This window comes from Littorina saxatilis, linkage group LG10 (assembly GCF_037325665.1).
Source record: "Littorina saxatilis isolate snail1 linkage group LG10, US_GU_Lsax_2.0, whole genome shotgun sequence".
In the NCBI taxonomy this organism is placed as follows: domain Eukaryota; kingdom Metazoa; phylum Mollusca; class Gastropoda; order Littorinimorpha; family Littorinidae; genus Littorina; species Littorina saxatilis.
The window spans coordinates 29918770-29941812 of NC_090254.1; the positions used below are offsets into that span (position 1 = coordinate 29918770).

At 44.4% G+C, this 23043-nt stretch overlaps 1 protein-coding gene across 1 annotated transcript in view; it reads left to right on the forward strand.

Annotated features, from left to right (window-relative positions):
• LOC138979016 (phosphatidylinositol 4,5-bisphosphate 3-kinase catalytic subunit delta isoform-like) overlaps window positions 1–23043 on the forward strand; it is a 164418-nt gene that overhangs the window by 95800 nt on the left and 45575 nt on the right. The window contains exons 16-17 of the mRNA XM_070351832.1: window positions 7379–7522; window positions 21821–21992. Coding sequence (XP_070207933.1) covers window positions 7379–7522; window positions 21821–21992 — 316 coding nt within the window. The remainder of the gene's footprint in view (window positions 1–7378; window positions 7523–21820; window positions 21993–23043) is intronic.

Sequence of the window (23043 nt, forward strand, 5' to 3'; positions counted from 1 at the left end):
GAGCAGCAAAGAAGCCAGAAAATCACTCTGGAGGAGAATGGTGAAATGCTGACGGGGAGGAAAGCCGCAAACCGCCTTGCAGACCAGTATGCAAAGGAGAGCGATGTACCCATCCGCATGGAACAACAGCGTGAAGCCAGAAAAGAGCAGAGAGAGCGGCCGAGTCGCACCACACCTGTTGGCCCCATGAAGCAGCCCCTAACACCCCACTGTTGGCCCCATGAAGCAGCCCCTAACACTCCACTGTTGGCCCCATGACGCAGCCCCTAACACTCCACTGTTGGCCCCATGAAGCAGCCCCCAACACTCCACTGTTGGCCCCATGAAGCAGCCCCTAACACTCCACTGTTGACCCCATGAAGCAGCCCCTAACACTCCACTGTTGGCCCCATGAAGCAGCCCCCAACACTCCACTGTTGGCCCCATGAAGCAGCCCCTAACACTCCACTGTTGGCCCCATGAAGCAGCCCTACCACTCAACTGTTGGCCCCATGAAGCAGCCCCTAACACTCCACCAGCTGAATCAGTCCATGAAGCAGCCCCTAACACTCCACTGTTGGCCCCATGAAGCATCCCCTAACACTCCACCAGCTGAATCAGTCCATGAAGCAGCCCCTAACACTCCACCAGCTGAATCAGTCCATGAAGCAGCCCCCAACACTCCACCAGCTGAATCAGTCCATGAAGCAGCCCCTAAAACTCCACCAGCTGAATCAGTCCATGAAGCAGCCCCTAACACTCCATCAGCTGAATCAGTCCATGAAGCAGCCCCCAACGCTCCACCAGCTGAATCAGTCCATGAAGCAGCCCCCAACACTCCACCAGCTGAATCAGTCCATGAAGCAGCCCCTAACACTCCCCCAGCTGAATCAGTCCATGAAGCAGCCCCTAACACTCCACTGTTAGCCCCATGAAGCATCCCCTAACACTTCACCAGCTGAATCAGTCCATGAAGCAGCCCCTAACACTCCACCAGCTGAATCAGTCCATGAAGCAGCCCCTAACACTCCACTGTTGGCCCCATGAAGCAGCCCCCAACACTCCACCAGCTGAATCAGTCCATGAAGCAGCCCCCAACACTCCACCAGCTGAATCAGTCCATGAAGCAGCCCCCAACACTCCACCAGCTGAATCAGTCCATGAAGCAGCCCCTAACACTCCACCAGCTGAATCAATCCTTGAAGCAGCCCCCAACACTCCACCAGCTGAATCAGTCCATGAAGCAGCCCCTAACACTCCACCAGCTGAATCAGTCCTTGAAGCAGCCCCCAACACTCCACCAGCTGAATCAGTCCTTGAAGCAGCCCCTAACACTCCACCAGCTGAATCAGTCCTTGAAGAAGCTCTGAACAGGGCCAGATGGAATCACCAATGAGATGCTGAAACACCTGGGAAACACTGCTGTCCTCAAACTCCTTGATGTTTTCAACCACAGCTGGGCAACAGGCACCCTTCTACAGATCTGGAGAGAAGCCTGCATGATTCCAGTTCTGAAGAAAGGGAAAGACAAAAGGAAGGCTGCAAGCTACCGCCCAATCAGCCTCACCAGCTGTGTTGTAAAATCTATGGAGAGGATAATAAACCAGCGTCTTCTCTGGTATCTCAAAACAAACTTTATTCTGGCACCTGAACAGGCAGGCTACAGAACTTTCCGCAGCACCGAAGAACAAGCAACTTATCTCGCCAAGAAGTAGAGGATGCTTTTCAGAGACAAGAGCTTGTCTTCGCCGTGCGGATAGACCTCTTAAAGGCATTTGACAAAGTCTGGACAGATGGACTCCTGGTGAAACTGCAAAGAAGTGGCGTGGCAAGCAACATGCTACGATGGATAAAGTCCTACCTCCAATCCCCCAAGGAGGCGTGCTCTCGCCTACTCTATTCCTAGTCTTTATCAACGACCTGGTTGAAACACTCCCAAACGGAATCCATGCTGCCCTCTATGCTGACGACTTGGTGATGTGGTGTACAGAAGAACATGCCACCACAGCCACATGCAGAATGCAACTAGCGATCGATAACCTGGTTGCATGGGCAGAGGACTGGAATGTTAGCATCAACAAAGAAAAGTCCTCCACCACACTCTTCACCCTGTCTCCAAAACAGAAAGCAGGCACCATCAAGCTAGATGGAACATCCCTGAAAACAGAAGAGGAAGTTACATACCTCGGCGTCACTTATGACAAGAAGCAAACATGGAGACCCCACATCCAGAAAGCTGAAGGCAAATCGAGACGGAAGATATCTATCATGCGCAAGTTGGCAGGAACCACTTGGGGTGCCAACGAAAACATACTTAAGCGGGTATACGAAGGAGCAGTACGGGTCCCCAGCATGGTCGACAGCAGCAAAGTCTCACCTACAAGCCCTGGATAAGGTGCAAAACCAGGCTCTTCGAGTCATCACTGGAGCCATGAGGTCCACACCCATCAAGACCATGGAGGAGACTGTTGGGCTGCAGCCGCTCAGCGACAGAAGAGACGCCAAGATCATGGTGCAGGCTGAGAAGTACAAATGTCTACCCAACCACCCCATGCACCACAAGCTGGAAGGTCTCGCAAAGAACCGGCTGAAGCGCAGCAGTTTTGTTCATGAGAGCAAAAGACTGTCCAGAGGGTACACAGATCAGTTACCATCCACAACACTGCCCTTGAACACCTCTGACACACCCCAAGCATGGAAAGACAGTCAAACAAAACTTCAAATCAAGATCACCGTCCCACAGATTGCCCCCAAAGATTGCCAGAGCGACCATGCCAGACGCAGTCTCACCCTGGCCATGATTGCAGATCAGTACCCCTGTGAATCCTGGATCCACGTCTACACTGATGGCTCTGCAACTGACGCCGTGGCCAACGGAGGAGCTGACGTGTATGCATGCATCCTTTCTTGAGGGGTACACCACTACCATTCTCACTGGAAAGCACTGCTCCAACTACAGTGCAGAAATCCAAGCCCTCGTGCAGGCTGCATCCATTATTCAGGACTCCTCTAGCGAATGTCGTCAGGCGGTCTTCCTCACAGATGCACTCTCAGTTCTGGAGGCCCTCGCAGGGGGAAAACTTCCACACCTCATGGAGAAACTCCACAACGTCGAACAACAAAGGCGAGTGATACTGCTGTGGTTACCTGCCCACTGCGGGATCCCCGCAAATGAGAGGGCAGACAAGCTCGCCAAACTCGGAGCACAGGGAGACCAAACAGACAACCCTCTCAGCTTCATGGAGAAGAAAACCCTCATCAAGGCAACGTTTAGGCCCCAGAAACGGAAGGACGATTATCATCTCCTCACACGACATGAACAAGTTGTGCTGATGCGATTCGCACTGGGCATAACCGCCTAAATGCACACATGTCCCAAAAGATGAAGCTGGTCCCCTCCCCTACGTGCAGCTGTGGACTAGAGGGCCAGACCACTGAACACATCCTCCAGCGATGCACCATCCTCGAGAGTCTGAGAAAAAACGTGTGGCCAACTGCAGTCTCCCTCCACTGCAAGCTGTCCAGAGGAAAGGAAGACCTGGAGAAGACGGCATCATTCGTCTCGCTGTCTGGGCTGACAGTATAGATAGTGTGATCGACAAGAAGAAGAAGAAGAAAGAAAATGGTATCATATCTAGCGCATGCCACATAGTATACACATCACAGTCAGTTGCTGTGGCCAACTGCAGTCTCCCTCCACTGCAAGCTGTCCAGAGGAAAGGAAGACCTGGAGAAGACGGCATCATTCGTCTCGCTGTCTGGGCTGACAGTATAGCTAGTGTGATCGACAAGAAGAAGAAGAAGAAAGAAAATGGTATCATATCTAGCCCATGCCACATAGTATACACATCACAGTCAGTTGCTCGTCCAGATTGCAGGATAGAGCCGATCAGAAGCGACTGGAACACGCTCCGAGTGTTGTGGAAAACCTGTCTGCGGTACATGGGCTCCTACTCCTCCAGACGGGTGAGAACCAAAAGGTCGAGGTCAAAAGGTCGAGGCACAAAAGGTCGAGGACATTTGGTCAAGAGTCAAAAGGTCGAGTGCGACAAAAGGTCGGGGGTGACAAAAGGTCAACAGCAAAACGTCTACAGGACAAAAGGTCGAGGATTAAAAAAGGTCGAGGATTAAAAAAAAGGTCGAGGATTAAAAATTTCGATTTACTTTTCTGTGTCCATTCGTGATGGAAATTCTGCTTCGAGTGCCTATTGTGCGTATCACAGGGGTGATTTGTGAATATGATCACACACACACACACACACACAAAAACGCTCGAACGCGCGCACACGCACAGACACATTCTTAGTATATGTTTTCACAATTTTGGATGTAAGACAAAACGACAGCAACCCCCCGCAGGTTAGGGGGAGTCCAATATTGGTTGGGACGAGAAAGAATTTACCCGATGCTCCCCAGCATGTCGTAAGAGGCGACTAATGGATTCTGTTTCTCCTTTTACCCTTGTTAAGTGTTTCTTGTATAGAATATAGTCAATGTTTGTACAGATTTTAGTCAAGCAGCAGGGGCGGACGAGGGGGGGGTGCACAGGGTGCAGGTGCACCCCCCCCTCCAGCAAAAAAAAAAATTAAATAAAATTTAGAAAGCTGATTCTATGACCATTTATAAGTTCAAATGGCACCAGATGGCACCATTTTGCTTCTTTGGGCAACAAATTTTTCCGGGGGGCATGCCCCCGGACCCCCCTAGCAAATTCGGGCGCTTCGCGCCCATCACATTCACTTTCGATTTAAAGTGCACCCCCCCCCCTTACAAAGCAACTGATCCGCCCCTGAAGCAGTATGTAAGAAATGTTAAGTCCTTTGTACTGGAAACTTGCATTCTCCCAGTAAGGTCATATATTGTACTACGTTGCAAGCCCCTGGAGCAAATTTTTGATTAGTGCTTTTGTGAACAAGAAACAATTGACAAGTGGCTCTATCCCATCTTCCCCCTTCCCTCGTCGCGATATAACCTTCGTGGTTGAAAACGACGTTAAACACCAAATAAATAAAGAAAGAAAACGACAGCAGTAACCTTTGTGTATTGCCTTGTCGTTTCCTTTCTGTGATTTGACGAGCTCAATTCTGTGTCTGTGTCCCTGTCCAAATGTAACTCTCTCTTCGTTTGCAAATGCTTTCAAAGTTTGAATATGGGAAAGAAAAAAGAAGGAAACAAAAACTCAAGCTTTTAGCGTATCAGTGACATGTTTCACCAACAACAATCTGTTCAGTGTCGAGCTGTGTTCACCGTTGACCACACTATGTTTCATTTACCAACAAAGCCGTGGGTCCGTGAACACAAACAAACACCCGTCATTCATTGGCACTCTTTGTAGGAACACTGTTTTGAATAACTAAACAAATAACACAACATTTATAAATGCACACAAAGCAGCGTTTTCTCCAAGCAATAAAAAAAAAATTAAACAAATTAACACACACGTAAACAGAAAATTATGCCGACAGTCTTTTAATCCTCGACCTTTTTTTAATCCTCGACCTTTTTCAATCCTAGACTTTTTGTCCCTTAGACGTTTTGCTGTTGACCTTTTGTCACCTTCGACGTTTTGTCGCCCTCGACCTTTTGACTCTTGACCAAATGTCCTCGACCTTTTGTGCCTCGACATTGTAAAACTCGACCTTTTGTCGCACACCCCTCCAGACCGCCGAAAATCCTGACAGATGTTTCTTTTCCAAAAAACGTCTATTGTTGGTCACTTTTTGGAGAAAGAGTGTCTTGCTCGTCTTGTTGAAAACTGTTCAATTTCAGTCTCAGTCTCAGAATGTGCCAGATTGCACAAATTTTAATGTTGGTTTTAAAAATTATTCATAGGGACATGTCCCTGCAAATTTTCCTCACTTTTTACATAGAGGGGGGAATGGAGACGAGGGTCGTGGTGTATGTGTGTGCGTGTGAGTGTGTGTGTGTCTCTGTGTGTGTGTGTGTGTGTGTGTGTGTCTGTGTGTGTGTAGAGCGATTCAGAGTAAACTACTGGACCGATCTTTATGAAATTTTTCATGAGAGTTCCGTTTTTTTCATTTTTTCGATAAATGTCTTTGATGACGTCATATCCGGCATTTTGTAAAAGTTGAGGCGGCACTGTCACACCCTCATTTTTCAATAAAATTGATTGAAATTTTGGCCCAGCAATCTTTGACGAAGGCCAGACTTTGGTATTGCATTTCAGCTTGGAGGCTTAAAAATTAATTAATGACTTTGGTCATTAAAAATCTGAAAATTGTAATTAAAATGATTTTTGAGTCACTTGAGAAAAAGTGACTCTATGTAATCGGTCAGTGTTAGTCTGTCCGGCCGGCCGGCCGGCCGTCCGTAGACACCACCTTAACGTTGGACTTTTCTCGGAAACTATCAAAGCGATCGGGCTCATATTTTGTTTAGTCGTGACCTCCAATGACCTCTACACTTTAACGATGGTTTCGTTGACCTTTGACCTTTTTCAAGGTCACAGGTCAGCGTCAAAGGAAAAATTAGACATTTTATATCTTTGACAAAGTTCATCGGATGTGATTGAAACTTTGTAGGATTATTCTTTACATCAAAGTATTTACATCTGTAGCCTTTTACGAACGTTATCAGAAAAACAAGGGAGATAACTAGCCTTTTCTGTTCGGCAACACACAACTTAACGTTGGGCTTTTCTCGGAAACTATAAAAGTGACCGGGCTCAAATTTTATGTGAACGTGACTCATTGTGTTGTGAATAGCAATTTCTTCCTGTCCATCTGATGCCTCATATAATATTCAGAACTGCGAAAGTGACTCGATCGAGCGTTTGCTCTTCTTGTTTTATAAAACGATCCAAAATTACGTTTATCGTATTCTTCATCATTTTCTGATTCCAAAAACATATAAATATGTTATATTCGGATTAAAAACAAGCTCTGAAAATAAAGAATATAAAAATTATGATTAAAATTAAATTTCTGAAATCGACTTAAAAACAATTTCATCTTATTCCTTGTTGGTTCCTGATTCCAAAAACATATAGATATGATATGTTTGGATTAAAAACACGTTCAGGGAGTTAAAAAGAATAGAGATATAGAAAAGCGCAACTGCTACCGCACTTTTCTGGATTGTTAATTTCACTGCCTTTGCCACGAGCGGTGGACAGACGATGCTACGAGTGTACGGTCTTGCGGAAAAAATACAATGCGTTCAGTTTCATTCTGTGAGTTCGACTGAGCTTGACTAAATGTTGTATTTTCGCCTTACACGACTTGTTTCTTCTTAGGTAAGTCGCAAACTCAAACGTCACATTTCCTTGTGGATGTGTTAGCAGTCTGTCTGTTTTCCCCTTTTTTCTCATACGACCTTGTGTATTTGTGATGAATAGACAGGCAGATTGAGTTTGGTGTGTGCCATTGCTGTGTTGCAGGAATGATGAGCTGTCCCAGTATCTCCTGCAGCTAGTGCAGGCTCTCAAGTATGAGACCTACCTGAACTGTCCCCTGGCCAAATTCCTCCTCACCCGCGCCCTCAAGAACCAGCACCTGGGCCACAAGCTCTTCTGGCTCCTCAGGTAAACACTGCTCACAATGGTGCCAGGCTGAGCCGGGTTATATTGGCCATCTTTCCTTGTGCTTCAGCAGATGTTAAAACTGCCTTGGCACTTTTCGCACGCTTTGTCAAATATCTTTCAACAGGTTGATATATCTCATGGTCTTAACTATGATACACACTTAAAGTGTTTTCTAATCATTTGAGATAAGAGCTGACTTTTCCCCAAAACAATTGGAATTCAGAGAGGCCTTGATTTATTTAGTTGTAAGAGGCAGGAAAGAAACAATGTAGAAGCCAAGCAAAACACACATACACAAAATCTAAACAACGAAGTGACTGTGGTAAGATGAACAAAGTTAAAAAACAAAGGAATACTGTACTCACCAATACAAGAACGAGACAAGACGGTACGAATTTTCGCTTATGGAAGCTTCATCAGGAAAAACAAGAACACAAAAGACAACAAAAAGCAGACGCAACACGGAACGAACAAGGTTTGAAAGAAAATGGAGGGGAAACACGCAAAAAAGGGAAGGAACTCTAGGAACAGAAATGAATGAAAGGGGAGAGAAGTGGTTGGATGATGTCATGGGCACAGGCATACTAGACTAAAAGTGATACACATTCATAAAAGGGGGGGGTTGGGGACAGAGGGGAAAAAAAAAAAAAAAAAAGGGGGGAGGGGGGGGAAACAAACGTACGCACGCCCACGCACACATACACACACACACACAACCAAACACATGAATACACACATAAACACACACACACACACATTCACACACAAACACACACACACACGTACCGTAAATCCACAGTATGTTTGGGGAATACAAGTACATCACATTTTCGCATTCAAACCGTCAGGTGTGGATGTGCCCAGGGATAATATGAAATCGGACTCTACTTGTTTTCTGTCTGTGGAGGTGCTGTACATTTGCCAGACACCTTTCACACGTGCATCCAGGGAGGTGTGGTTGCTGCTGTTGAAATGTTGGGCAACAGACCTACAGCGGCGATGCCGAATATCTGCCAGATGTTCGGTGAAGCGGGTGGAGAGGGTTCTTTCGGTCTCACCAATGTAGAGTACTTTGGGGCATTTGAGACAGGATATGGCATAGATGAGATTGCGGCTGGTGCAAGAGAACGTGCGTTTAATGTTGAAATCTTTTTGGGGGCCGGTCAGAGTGGTAGAATGGCAAATGTGGGGGCAGGTGTGGCAACGAGGGTTCTGGCATGCGTGTGTGCCGGGTTGTAGGGGAACTGGCGAACGAAGAGAGGATCGAACCAGGGAGTCTCGAAGGTTGCAGTCCCGTCGGGAGGCCAACAAGGGTGGCAGGCTGAACGTTTCACCAACAGAGGGACTAGACTTAAGGATGAACCAATTGGTTTTCAAAATGTGGCGAACAGGTAGGTTGTGGGGATGGTGGGTCAGAACTACCACAGGTCTGTCTGATCTGTCTGAGGTGAATGATGGCTGCAGAGCTACTTGTCTCGGTATGCAGCGAACTTTATGTAAGGCCACATTCAAGAGGCTGGATGGGTAGTCACGTTGAAGGAAGAAGTCAGACATTTCTGCTGCTTTTTCTTCAAAGTCATCTGTGTCAGAACAGATGCGGCGCAGTCTGAGAAACTGGGAAAATGGAATGCTCCGGATGGTGGAAGAAGGGTGAGAGGAATGGAAAGTAAGGTAGGTGTGAGCATCAGTGTCTTTGTAATGAACACTGGTGGAAAGAATGCTATCAGACAGGGAAATGTTCAAATCCAGAAAGGCGACTGCGGAAGGAGAGATATCAAAGGTGAATTTGATGGAGGGATGGTAGTTACTGACAAAGTGTATGTAATCAGTGAGGTCAGACAACGAGAGAGAGGTGGCACCGAGGCAATCATCGATGTAGCGTTTGCACAGTTCAGGCTGAGGTCCAGTGTAAGTGGAACGAATCTGGGATTCCAGGTGGCCCATGAATAGGCAAGCATAGGAAGGTCCCATTTTAGTGCCCATGGCGACACCACTTATCTGATGAAAGACTTGTCCATCAAACTCAAAAGTATTGAGCGTGAGGACAAGCTCCGCGAGACGGAGGAGGATCGGAGTGGGTGGGTCGCGAACAGAACGGTTGTCCAGGAAGAACTGAAGTGCTTGAAGTCCGTCGGAATGAGGGATGGAGGTATACAGAGAACACACATCCATGGTGAACAGAAGGTTGGGATGAAAAGAAGGGTTGTTGTTGATTTCACCCAGAAGGTGAAGCGCATGAGTGGTGTCTTTGATGTATGAAGGCAGTGTCTGAACGATTGGTTGCAAGAGATGGTCGAGGTACTGAGACAGATGCTCAGTGGGGCAACTGAAAGCGGACACAATAGGTCTGCCTGGAGAGTCAGGTTTGTGTATCTTGGGCAAGAGATACAATTTGGGTTGTTGAACTTGAGACTTGTTAAAGTGTTTTGCAGTAGGAGGAAGCTTGTTTTGTGTGACAGCAGTTTTAATGGTCTGGGCAATGAGTTTTTTGTCTGACAGAAGTGTTGGTTCCGTTAGGGATTGATAAGCAGTAGTGTTGTGGAGCTGCCGATTGGCTTCTTGGATGTACATGCCGCGGTCCCAAACCACAACAGCCCCTCCTTTATCTGCTGGTTTTATGACGATGTCAGATCTTTGTTGTAAGGACTTGAGGGCGACAAGTTCTGATTCAGAGAGGTTGCTTTGTTTGATGGGTTTGGGTTAAAGAGCTTTGATGTCTGCCTGACATTGTGAAATGTACAGTTCAACATGGGCAGACTTACCACATGGTGGAAGGTTGCGGCTGCCTGGTTGGAAGAGTTGAATGAAGATGTCCTGTGATGTAGGAGGTCTAGGGACTGAACCTAACACAGCCATCCATCTGAGAGTACACAAATAAACAAGTCGCGTAAGGCGAAATTAATACATTTAGTCACACAAATAAACAAGTCGCGTAAGGCGAAATTAATACATTTAGTCAAGCTGTCGAACTCACGGAATAAAACTGAACACACTGCATTTTTCCACCAAGACAATACAGCTTCGTCAATCGCCGCGAAAAGGAAATCACTCACCTCCCACGTGCAAAACGCAGTGAAATACAGTAGAACCCCCTGTTTACGACTTTGGAAAAACCTTGAAAATTAGGTCGTAAAAAGGGGGGGTCTTAAAAGGGGGGTTTGAGTTTTTGGCCGGTCGGTCATGAATTTGGTTGCAGTGTATGTACTGTCATGTTTACACACAAACACACAGTTGCAGTTTACTGTCATATCAAAACACACACACACACACACACACCCAAACACATTACAGCAGAACAACTTGAACTCAAATTTCAAAGAAAATTTACTCATGGCGTAATGCTCGCTCCCCGCTGAGTGAAGCACATTTGACATTGTGGCGCAACCAGTAAAATCCGAATGTCCTAACTCGATAGAAAGCATAACGACTTTTCTCCCGAATCATCTTTCCGCTCATATGAATGATTCGTCGCCTTGCATCGCTAAACTTGACCACGATCGTTGAGGTCTTCGTACAGGCTCCTCTCTTTGCGTACTTTCGCTTCGCTATCCTTCTCACCATCTAGATAACACCGAGTCATTATCCTTGACTACACACAGGATTTTCGTTTTCCCGACTCCCAAGGAAGTCGCCGCGGATTGCCACTTCGCTCGATTAGCGATTACTTTATTAGCTCTCTACTCAAGAGTCGGCGCTTTTCTTTTTCTTTCGCGAATCTTCGTTTGTCAACAAGACAGTCGTCGTGACAAGATAGCGTGCAGAAAAAACCCGGATGTATCAGGATCTCGCGCGCGCGAGATTTCGTTTTTATTTCTTCTCGCGATAGTTGGAGGAGCGAGAGCCGCCATGTGTTTTCGTCTGCTCGAAATATGCGCAAAAGTCGTAAATCATCCCAAAAAGCTCGGTCATAAGTCGCGTTTTGTGTAATTATCCTTGATGATACACAGGATTTGCGTCTTCCCGACTCCTAAGGAAGTCGCCGCGGATTCTATCGTGCGCGAGATTTAGTGTTTTTTTCGTCTCGCGATAGTTTGAGGAGCAAGAGGCTGAAGAGCCTTCATGTATTGTTTTCGTCTGCTCGACTACAAATGCGCGAAAGTCGTAATTCATCCCCAAAAGCTCGGTCGTAAGTCGCGTTTTGGGGTGAGTCGTTCACTGGGGGTTCATTATATAGTAGAATGCATACGTGGTAGCAAAATCGGTCGTAAAAAGGGGGTGGTCGTAAACAGGGGGGTCGCTAAGGGGGAGTTCTACTGTAGACAAGCAAGAATAGCGCGGAAGCGTATTGCGCTAAGGAGAAAAACGCGCTCTTCTGCATTCTTTTTAATTTTCTGAGTTTGTTTTAAATACAACATATCATATACATATAGCATAACTTCCCTTCTTTGTCTCTGTTATTCTAGTGAGAAAATATCCAGCGATATTTCTCCGTAGGCCTAAAGTTCGGCCATGACCTAGGCAAAATAACTTGCGCAGCCGCAGAAACAAGAAAAAGGAAATCTTTTATGAAATAATTGGGAGCCACGCAAATTTGACCTTGATTCCGACCGTGAACCCGCTGTTGATAATCTGGAAGGTCGTACCAGAAATGCAGATCTATCTCTGGCCGATTCATAGATTCAACCTACAAACTGCGACCTCAATGCGTGAAATCTTTTATTCTAAAGCCTTATGGCTCGTTTCGACAAGCATTAACTCTTACCAGCTCGGGGGTTTCAGGGCATATTTTACAGTGCTGTTGGTGCCTACTTGCCGAGTGGCTATCTGGGGTCATATTTTAAATGAAATATAGAAAGTTATATATTAAATGAAAGGAAAATGAATAAGCTTTTCATATTTGCAAAGAGAATTGTGCTATCTTTAAAGGTAAAAAAGGTTATGGGGGTGACAACATGATTTTTGTTGAAATTTGTACACCCATTTTTTGGAACACGTGACAAACACAAAGAAGACATTTTTTTTGTGTTCAGTTTATTTTAGATATGCTGCTAAATAGTCTGTTTTGGCATTCATTTTACATAACATAGCAAAGTTTTATTGAGTTTTGCTGATAAACAAAAAAGTTATTGTCACCTGAATACTCCCACCCAAATTTCAAAGTTGGACGTTTCATGACATACGCATGCCTAAGGCAAACAAAAAAAAAGTCTGTTTACGGTATCCCGACCGACCCTATTTTTTCGCGCGACCCTAGACTTTTTTTTGGCATTTGGGGGGGGGGGGGGGGGGGGGGGGGGGGGGAAGAAAGAAAAAAGTCTTTGTTTTTTGGCAAAATAACAAAAATATGTTTTTTTGGAAACAAAAAAAAAAAAAGTCTGTTTTTTGGCAAAATAACTTAAAAATATGTTTTTTGGGAGGAAAAAAGAAAGAAAAAAAAGTCCCGACCTACCGACCCTAATTTTTTGGCCTATGTTACCGTTAACAGACTATTTATTTTTTTGGGCCTAATAATGCATTCCTAAAACTAACTTATAACAAAAACCCAGCTTGTTTCTGTCATAAAGTGTGTCTAACATATATAGGTTACACACTCCGAGTTTTGATTATCTTGCATATTTTCCCTCGGGTCGATTTTCATGTAAGGTAAGGTAATACATGAAAATCGACCCGAGGGAAAATATGCAAGATATTCAGGACGAGGTGTGTAAGCTATTTATCCCATTACTCCGACGTTTTCATTAAAAACACTTACTTTTTCCACTAAAACCTGCCCGTGCCTGTTTTCAGCTTGCCAAAAGCCTCCGCAGTCAAAATTCATGTCAATGAATTCATGCGCAAAGCTAGTTCCCATTTGTCAGCAAAATGGACAGCGTCATTCGACTTGTATGTGGACATTCAGTCATTCATATTGCTTATAAAAAGGTCTGCTATCTGCTTTTACATTTTGAAAGTCATTTTAAAATATCCCTGTGTATATTTGACATCGGCTTTCGTTATACTCAATTCGGCATACCGGGTTTATATTTTTACCAGAATTGCGCACGATAATGGCAGCGCAACAAATTCAGTTCGGGCCGTGCTGGTTTGATCGTTGACCCAAGTCAGTTCGCATGCAGTGTTAGTGTTTGTCAGTCGGGGATAGAAATGTTGGCTGTCATCGCGCTGTTCTGTTTCGGTTTTCACACGTGGATCACTTACATATTCAGTCGTCGGGTTTAGGTGAGCCAAAGCTTCAATACTTCGCCTGTTGTAGACGTTAAGCAATAAAGCTTGGAAGTTGTATGTCGGCACTGAGAGTCGGTCGCGGTACATCGCTTCCCGGTCTTGAGTTTTAACACCTAAGGTTGGATACATCTAACACCTCACATCCTCTTCTCTTCCCCATATATCTTAACTGTATCTCCAACTTCTTTTTGTCTTCTTCTTTTCATTTTGGTGCCACTCCCTCATTTGTCGCTGAACCCCGCAGTTGACTCGACTCGGATTCACACAAGCCCGTCTAGCAGACGACAGTTCGAACAGTCTTGAACAGCACGGTTGCAAGCAGATTCAGCTATCAATCGAAGCAATACACTTAAAGCCAAAGCAAATAACCAAATGAGAAAACCTAACGTTTGATTTGACTTCATGGTGAGTCTTCTGATAATTTTTTTGGCGTTGGAATGGATCTCAACGGGTTCCCAGCTACGACAACTTTTCCGGAGTTATGCACCGCAGGCATGCCTTCGACAATCGATGTCAGTTTCAGATTGAGTTTTCGAACTACCAGGTGACTGGGTTGTGTTTTGATTTCTCTCTCTCTCTCTCTCTCTCTCTCTCTCTCTCTCTCTCTCTCTCTCTCTCTCTCTCTCTCTCTCTCTCTCTCTCTCTCTCTCTCTCTCTTTTGTACATTTTCACGACCGAGACACATGACTGATTATTTCACAGCTGCAATGTGAACAGAGAACTAAAAGACGTTTTGGGTACTCACGTCAAGTCTTCACTGACAAGCTAGGAACAGACGGAAAAGTCCAAACAAAAGTAAATAAAGTCAAAGTCTCTTTCGTTTTGCGTGTAACATTGTCATGACGTCTTTTTGTGACAGTATGCGCGACAATCTTTTCGCTTCCGGTGTCATTTTAGACTGAAAAGCAACTCAAAGGAAGTAGCTGAGCCTGTGTCTTGAAACAGCTGAAACACTTTTTTGGGTTGCCGTTTCAATGTTAACCAAAGACAAAAAACAATGTTCAGTTGCGAAATGACAGCGGATTGAGCATTTATTCCGGTTGATGAAGGTACGATTGAAGCTTCTATTCACTCCGTCAACCAACAAGACTAGATTTGTAGCAGACGACAAACAAAGTATGCGTCTTTCCTGTCTTGTGATGACGATTATGCCGTTATAAATTATCTGTACGTTGTGAAGACATTTTAAAACAAAATTTACCTTTGATGCGTCACGGGATATATACGTTTTCATCCATGGAATTGGTATTTTGTCTCGGCAGGGTGAATGAATTCATGATGTCTTTTCCGGAACTGGACAAGACTGGCCTTGCCAAGACTAAAACAAAATATAGTTCTACAACTTTTAGGCTTGCGTTGATTATTCTGCCCATGGTGAATTTCCCATGCTTTGTTTCCACATCCCATGACAAATTCTCCTTACTTTGGTCATGCCATACATACTTTATAGCTCAAATTCATTCATGGTATAGCGTTATATTTTGTCTCGACGGGGTGAAAGAATATAATGACGTCACTCTCGGCAGAGCCTGGAGTGACGTCATCATATTCATTGACCCAGTCTCGACAAAATATCACGCGATACCATGGATGGACGGAGCTGTAACTTATACATATGTTTTTGGAATCAGGAAATGATAAAAGATAAGATGAAACCGTTTACTGATCGATTTCTTAAATTCTAATCGTGGTACTAATTAACCTATTTTCGTTAATTGTGATCACATCTTAAGAGTAAACATGACCTATGTATATATTTTCTGATTCAGAATTTGATGAAGAATATGATGCAATCGATTTTGAATCTCTTTGCGAAAAATTAATTTTAATGACAACTTTAATGAGCAAACTCATTCATTAATTTTTAAGCCTCCAAGCTGAAATGCAATACCAAAGTCCGGGCTTCGTCGAAGATTACTTGACCACAATTTCAACCAATTTGGTTGAAAAATGAGGGCGTGACAGTGCCGCCTCAAGTTCCACTAAATGCCGGATATGACTTCATCGAAGACATTTATCCGTGAAAAGAAAAAATGGTCTGTGGATATCATACCCTGGAACTCTCATGTGAAGTTTCATGAAAATCTGTCCAGTAGTTTTCTCGGAACCGATCTACACACACACACACACACACACACACACACACACACACACACACACACACACACACACACACACACACACACACACACACACACATACACACACACACACATACACCACGACCCTCGTCTCGATTCCCCGTCTCTATGTTAAAACATTTAGTCATAACTTGACCAAATCTAAAAACATAAAGAAAATATGCGTACACTTTTTGTGGTTTTGCTAGTACAGTCAAACCTGCCCTGGTGACAACCTGCACATACAGCAGTCCCTCTCATGAACGGACACCCTTGGGGAATTGGGCCATAGCAAAACTGTCCGTACATTGCAGGTATCCGGTCACGGGAGGGGTGACCACACCACCCATACACTCACACAGAGACACACAAACAACAGGATTGAGTCTATGCTAATCATTTCTTGTGGCTACTAAACAATAACAATAAACTCCTAATACTTCTTTAAACGTTCTGTAAAAATGATTTGTATGAAAAGTGTTGAAAAGAAGAGATAAAATAAATCCTCAAGGCAGTGAACACACTCACCATGCACTGACATACGAAAGCAACCACACAAACACAGCACAGAGGAGCGTGTGCAGATGCTTTGCAAGAATAAGCTTGAAAACCAGTTTGAATAAATAGCAGCAGATAGAGCTGCATGTCATAATCATGTAATTTATTTTCTTCTTGTCTGGCTTTATTGACTGCATGTCGATCATGTGGCATGGCAGTGACTTTTCACTCTTCAGTCGGAAATACACTGTATAACACAGCTCCCACTCTCCCTCACTAATGCCTACCCCAAGCCGTGACAACTGATGCTTGGAAATTGTGTGGAAGAGTACACCTCTCTATTTCTCTCCAATGCTCTTCCTGCTGACATGCAGTGACACCGGACACCCCACAGAGTTTAGCCAGCTACCCCTCCACCCCCCCCCCCCCCTCCTCTCCCTCTCTCAGTCTCACTCCCTCCAGCCATGTACTGTTTGGGGCTGTGGCCAGAGAGGCCAGCTGCACTGTTCACTCAGAGCAAAACCTATGACGGCTTACTAGTGCCAAAACCTCATAATTGTAATTATCAAGGGAAAACAAGAGGCGAAGCCTTCACGGCTCACGTAAGAAATCGACAAACAGTAACACAAACTCAATCACTCCGTCACACATACACACACACAGTAAGCATACCGTCGCGATATAACCTTGAACGGTTGAAAACGACGTTAAACACCAAATAAAGAAAGAAAGAAACAGTAAGCATAAGTGATACTGTGCAAGAGTGTGAGACACTAGATCTAGATCTGTCTGTCTGTAGACTACTTTTTAGTACTTACGGGGACACGATGGCCAGATCGACACTGCGCTTTCGACAGCGCTTCCTCGCGCAGACACGGGAAACACGCTATGCAGATTAACCAGTAGGAAATCTCCTTTGGTATCTTCTTTATCTATTTTTCTGGAGCTACGAAACCGAACAATGTGAAATCATGAGTCGTCTTCTTCGAATCGGCGAACTGCAGCTCGGTGATAACTGTATCTATACCACAATCCTTCACGCGATCTGACCTAACCTTGACCCCTGACCTGGTCTACATACCTCACACGACACAAATCAGTCAGCTGTTTTTACCCCCCAAAAACCCCCAACCACCCGTTTTCTTTGGATACACACTTTAACTACATACGTGCCAACGAAATGTTGATGATTGCTTCAATATTTTGAAGCTGTTGCTTGGATAATAACCAGGTAAAATTAGTATTTCGGTGTTTAGTCAAATGTTAAAGTTTCTATCACACACACACACACACACACACACACACACACACACACACACACACACACACACACACGCACAGACAGACAAAGTTTATCATCGCATAGGCTACACTTACGTGAGCCAATTAGTAATTTTCCCTTGATAATTACCATTTTCACGTGTTTATTACTAATTTTCACCAGAATAATTACTAACTTTCACCTGTTAATTACTAATTTTTAGTTTTGGCTCACTTCCTGATGGATTGCTAGTGCCAAAACTAAAAATTAATAATTTTCCCGTGGAAATGAGTAACTAACAGGTGAAAACAGAAAAGGGTAACCCCAGGTTTTGGCACTAGTAAGCCGTCATAGGGCTTACTAGTGCCAAAACCTCATAATTGTAATTATCAAGGGAAAATTAGTAATTTTCCCTTGATAATTACTATTTTCACGTGTTAATTACTAATTTTCCCGGGAAAATTACTAACTTTTACCTGTTAATTACTAATTTTTAGTTTTGGCTCACTTCCTGACGGATTGCTAGTGCCAAAACTAAAAATTAGTCATTTTCCAGTGAAAATTACTAATTATCCCGTGAAAATGAGTAACTAACGAGTGAAAACAGTAACTGACAGCGTTAATTAGTAATTATCACGTGATAATGGGTAACCCCAGGTTTTGGCACTAGTAAGCCGTCATAAAAACCAGTTGACTGTGTCTTAACTTTTGACAAAGCAAGACAACTGAAGGGTTCACAGATTAGGCAACAGACTCACTGGTCAAGGCTGAGGGGAAACAAGAGTATCTTGTCAATGAAAGAGGTTACACACAGACACAGGATGCTGAGAACTGTGGCCGGTTTTTCATTCTCTTTCGCTCAGAACCTTCATCGACTGTGGTTTCTGTTGTTTACGTCCAACAGACAAGAATAAAGAGCACAGTGCAGTTTCATGTTGGCATCTTCGCAGGTACTCCACTCCTGACCAAAACTACCCCCCCCCCCCCCCCCCCTCCTGATGGGTACACGTGCACTCAAGTTATCAGTGACTGTCGGCATCACGCCATTGCGGCTGGGATCTTTGTACCAAGAGCCGGACTGCTCTGTTATCGATTTTGTTGTGGTGAAAATTTGACGATGGTCTGTCCGTACATTGGAGGTTATAGACCTGCTGTTGGGACCGAAAATGAGTGTCCGCGTCCACGTTTTGCAGGTGTCCGTTTAAGGGGGGGCAAATATAGAAGGAAAACACTCCGTGCCGAGCAAATGTGTCCGTACATGTCAGGTGTCCGCTCACGCTGGGGGCCGTACATTGCAGGGACTGCTGTAACAACCACCCAAAAAGGACACAGACGGTTTTTACTTTATAAATCACCTTTAAGCTTTTCATAGTGACCGACCACCTGTCCAATGCGACCACAACCACTCAATTTAACGCCTTTTTTTTTTTTAAACTCTGCAAACTGCGAAAAACCATACCTTATTCTATCCTCAAACCCACTTCAGATTACAGGGCAGACTCTTTTCAGAGCAGGTAACCCGTGCAGGTGAACATGAGGTCAAATAGGGGCCAAGTCAATTTTGTTGTCTGATCTGATCTCATTATGAGCTTCACAGTCATCCCCCTTCCCCCCCTCCCCCCACCCCACTTATCTTTCACATCAAAACATCCTTGCAACACCTTTCTCTTCAGTTACACGTAAGCCCCCGTCTGGACTGCTAACAGCAATCGCTAGCCTGTGACAAGTTACTGCTTCCCCCCCACCCCCACCCCCCTCTCCACTGCATGCCTAGATGAGAAACCAGTGGAGCATCAACTGTGATTAAGAGGGTGGTAGACGACGCTTCAACAAAAGGAAAACTGCACTGTCCACCCCCAATAAACAGCAATTGATCGGGAGAATAATGAGAGGATACCCCCCCGCGGGTTGGGGGGAAGAATTTACCCGATGCTCCCCAACATGTCGTAAGAGGCGACTAACGGATTCTGTTTCTCCTTTTACCCTTGTTAAGTGTTTTTTGTATAGAATATAGTCAATGTTTGTAAAGATTTTAGTCAAGCAGTATGTAAGAAATGTTAAGTCCTTTGTACTGGAAACTTGCATTCTCCCAGTAAGGTCATATATTGTACTACGTTGCAAGCCCCTGGAGCAATTTTTTGATTAGTGCTTTTGTGAACAAGAAACAATTAACAAGTGGCTCTATCCCATCCCCCCCCCCTTTCCCCGTCGCAATATAACCTTGAACGGTTGAAAACGACGTTAAACACCAAATAAAGAAAATGAATAATGAGAGGATGTTGAACATATTTTAACTGTGCTGGCAACTAAACACGGAGACTAATGCGATAACCGCCTGAAGGAAGAGAAGAAAAACAAGTCGCGTAAGGCGAAAATACATTTATTCAAGCTGTCGAACTCATAGATGAAACTGAATGCACTGCATTTTTTCACCAAGACCGTATACTCGTAGTTTCGTAAGTCCACGGCTCGTGGCAAAGGCAGTGAAATGAACATGCCAGAATAGCGCGGTAGTGGTTGCGCTGAGCAGGATAGCATGCTTTTCTGTATCTCTATTCTTTTTAACTTTCTGAGTTTGTTTTTAATCCAAACATATGATATCTATATGTTTTTGGAATCGGGAACCAACAAGGAATAAGATGAAAATGTTTTTAAATCGATTTCGGAAATTTAATTTTAATCATCATTTTCATATTTTTATTTTTCAGAGCTTGTTTTTAATCCGAATATAACAGATTTATATGTTTTTGGAATCAGAAAATGATGAAGAATAAAATGAAATTGTTTTTGGATTGTTTTATTAAAAAAAAATGTGATTACAATTTTCTGATTTGTAATGACCAAACTCATTAATTAATTTCTAAGCCTCCAAGCTGAAATGCAATACCAAAGTCCGGCCTTCGTCGAAGATTGGGCCAAAATTTCAATCAATTTCATTGAAAAATGAGGGTATGACAGTGCCGCCTCAACTTTTACAAAAAGCCGGATATGACGTCATCAAAGACATTTATCAAAAAAATGAAAAAAACGTCTGGGGATATCATTCCCAAGAACTCTCATGTAAAGTTTCATGACGATCGGTCTAGCAGTTTTCTCTGTATCGCTTTACACATACACACACACACACACACACACACACACACACACACACACACACACACCATGTACGACCCTCGTCTCGATTCCCCCTCTATGTTAAAACATTTAGTCAAAACTTGACTAAATGTAAAAAGGTAAGAAAAACAACAACTGCACTTTTACACATGGCGGTAGCCAGTTATGCTTAATAAGGAGAAGTTTTCCCTCTTCAATGTTTGCCTTCTTAATTATTCATTCTTTTGTCTGTGGTACATGTATTACCAATGTGCCGATTAAAAATGTTTTGAGAAGTCTCTCCATAACAAGCACCTGTCTATAACAACCACTTTGGCTCAGTCCCTTGTGTGGTCATTATAGATGAGGTTTGACTGTAGTACACTTACTTTCTGTTTTCTGGGAAATATCTGCAAGACATTTGGGTAATGCTATCCCTTGGGATAACACGCAGTCATTACACAATGAATTTTTCTCAAATTTGCCCAGTCACATGGTAGAATTATCACTTACGAAAAAGCTGCGATGACTTACAAACGATGCTGCCGTATCTTCAGACGATAGAATCTGCTTTATTAAACTCTGAGATTTTAATCGCAGATCAGAGTTGCGGCCTTCATGCAGTGACTGGAAAAAATGGCGGACGTCAGCTTTGAACATCGTCTCGTCATTAACTCAAAACTTTTCAGAAGAACAGTTCTTTACTCAAATACCTAGGAGACATATTAGATGTGGAATACAGTAGAGAACCGTCAGACACAGCTCCCTGCCTAATTACTTTCCCGTGAAGGCCTTTTGCTGAAAGGTATTTTTTGTAGAAAGGTTGAGAGCGATGTTTGAACATTATTGGCCGAGTGAATGGAAACCTATTTCGCCAAAAATGCAATGAATTTTAGCCGGATGACTCATGGTTGCTGCATGCAAGTCAATGGGTGATCGCCTCGTATGTCATGAATGGTACGTTTTAATGGCAATAGTGTGACCATTACCTACACTGCCCCTTTTTCCTACATGTGTGTGTTTATGTCTTCCATGCCCTGAGACCTCTGCTGGGAACTTGTGATATTCTCAGACGGGATAAGTTTGTATATGGGGGATTCCTTTGCAGTAAAAAGTGGAATGTTGGGTGCATTTCAAGAGAGTAGAATGGTGTTGTTTCAGATCGGAGATGCACAGTCCTGCAGTGATGGTCCAGTACTCACTGATCCTGGAGTGCTACCTGCGAGCCAACAAGGACCACATGGGGGAGCTGCACAAACAGAAGGAGGCACTCAGTAAGCTGACCTTTGTCAACCAGCTGGTCAAGATGGACAGATACAGGTTTGATGACCAGGTAAAGCTCAAGGCAAGGCACAGTACTTTTATGCAGCACTTTCTGAATGAACATTTGGCAGATCAAATAACACATGGTAGTAATTATAAGTTATCCTGCCGACCACTACAGCGGTTCAGAAATCCCCCCCCCCCACCCCCCCCCGTTATCCTGCCGACCACTACAGCGGTTCAGAAATCCCCCACCCCCCACCCCTTTTATTCCTGCCAACCGCCTAAGATAGAGAGTAAAGACAGCTCCGGGCCTGCCTTCCTGCCCACTGCTACGGTGGTATAAAGGTACCGTACTTTCCGGGTCATAAGGCGCGACTTTTTTCCTGGAGTTCGACCCCTGCGTCTTGTATAACGAAGCGTCTAATCCGTGTATGAAATACGAAAAAAATCAAAGAGACCGCCTGAGTACCAGTCAAACAACTTGTGATAATGCATGTTTCAGCTACTAGGTACTGCCCTGGCCAAGTTTCCTCCAGCTCTCAAGCCACCCAGCTATCACAATGCCTGCCTTTGATCTGGCCGCACACACAGAGCACACATAATTATTTCCACTCTGTTAAACTCGGTCACTGACCGGTCACTGACCCGGTGCAGGAAGTATTTCCTCTCTCAGATATGACAGGGGAACCACCTCTCATGGCAAAAACTGGGTCATTGACCCCTGGGAAGAAGGTCGTGTCTATAAACAAGGCCACCCAGCTATCACAATGTCTTTGATCTCGCCGCACACACAGAGTTCGACTCTGTTAAACTCGGTCACTGACCGGTCACTGACCCCGAAGCAGGAAGTGTTTCCTCTCTCAGATATGACAGGAACCACCTCTCATGGCAAAAACTGGGTCATTGACCCCTGGGAAGAAGGTCGTGTCTATAAACAATGGACCTGGCTTTGATCTCGCGGGCTTATTTTCATTCTTCGACTACCGTATACTTTTTCAATTTTGGTGCACCCTATCGGCCCCCTGCGTCCAATGGGTGACTGGATTACAATTTTTTTTAAAAAGAAGGGGGTGCGTCTTAGATAACGAAGCGCCTTGTCACCCGGAAAGTACGGTATC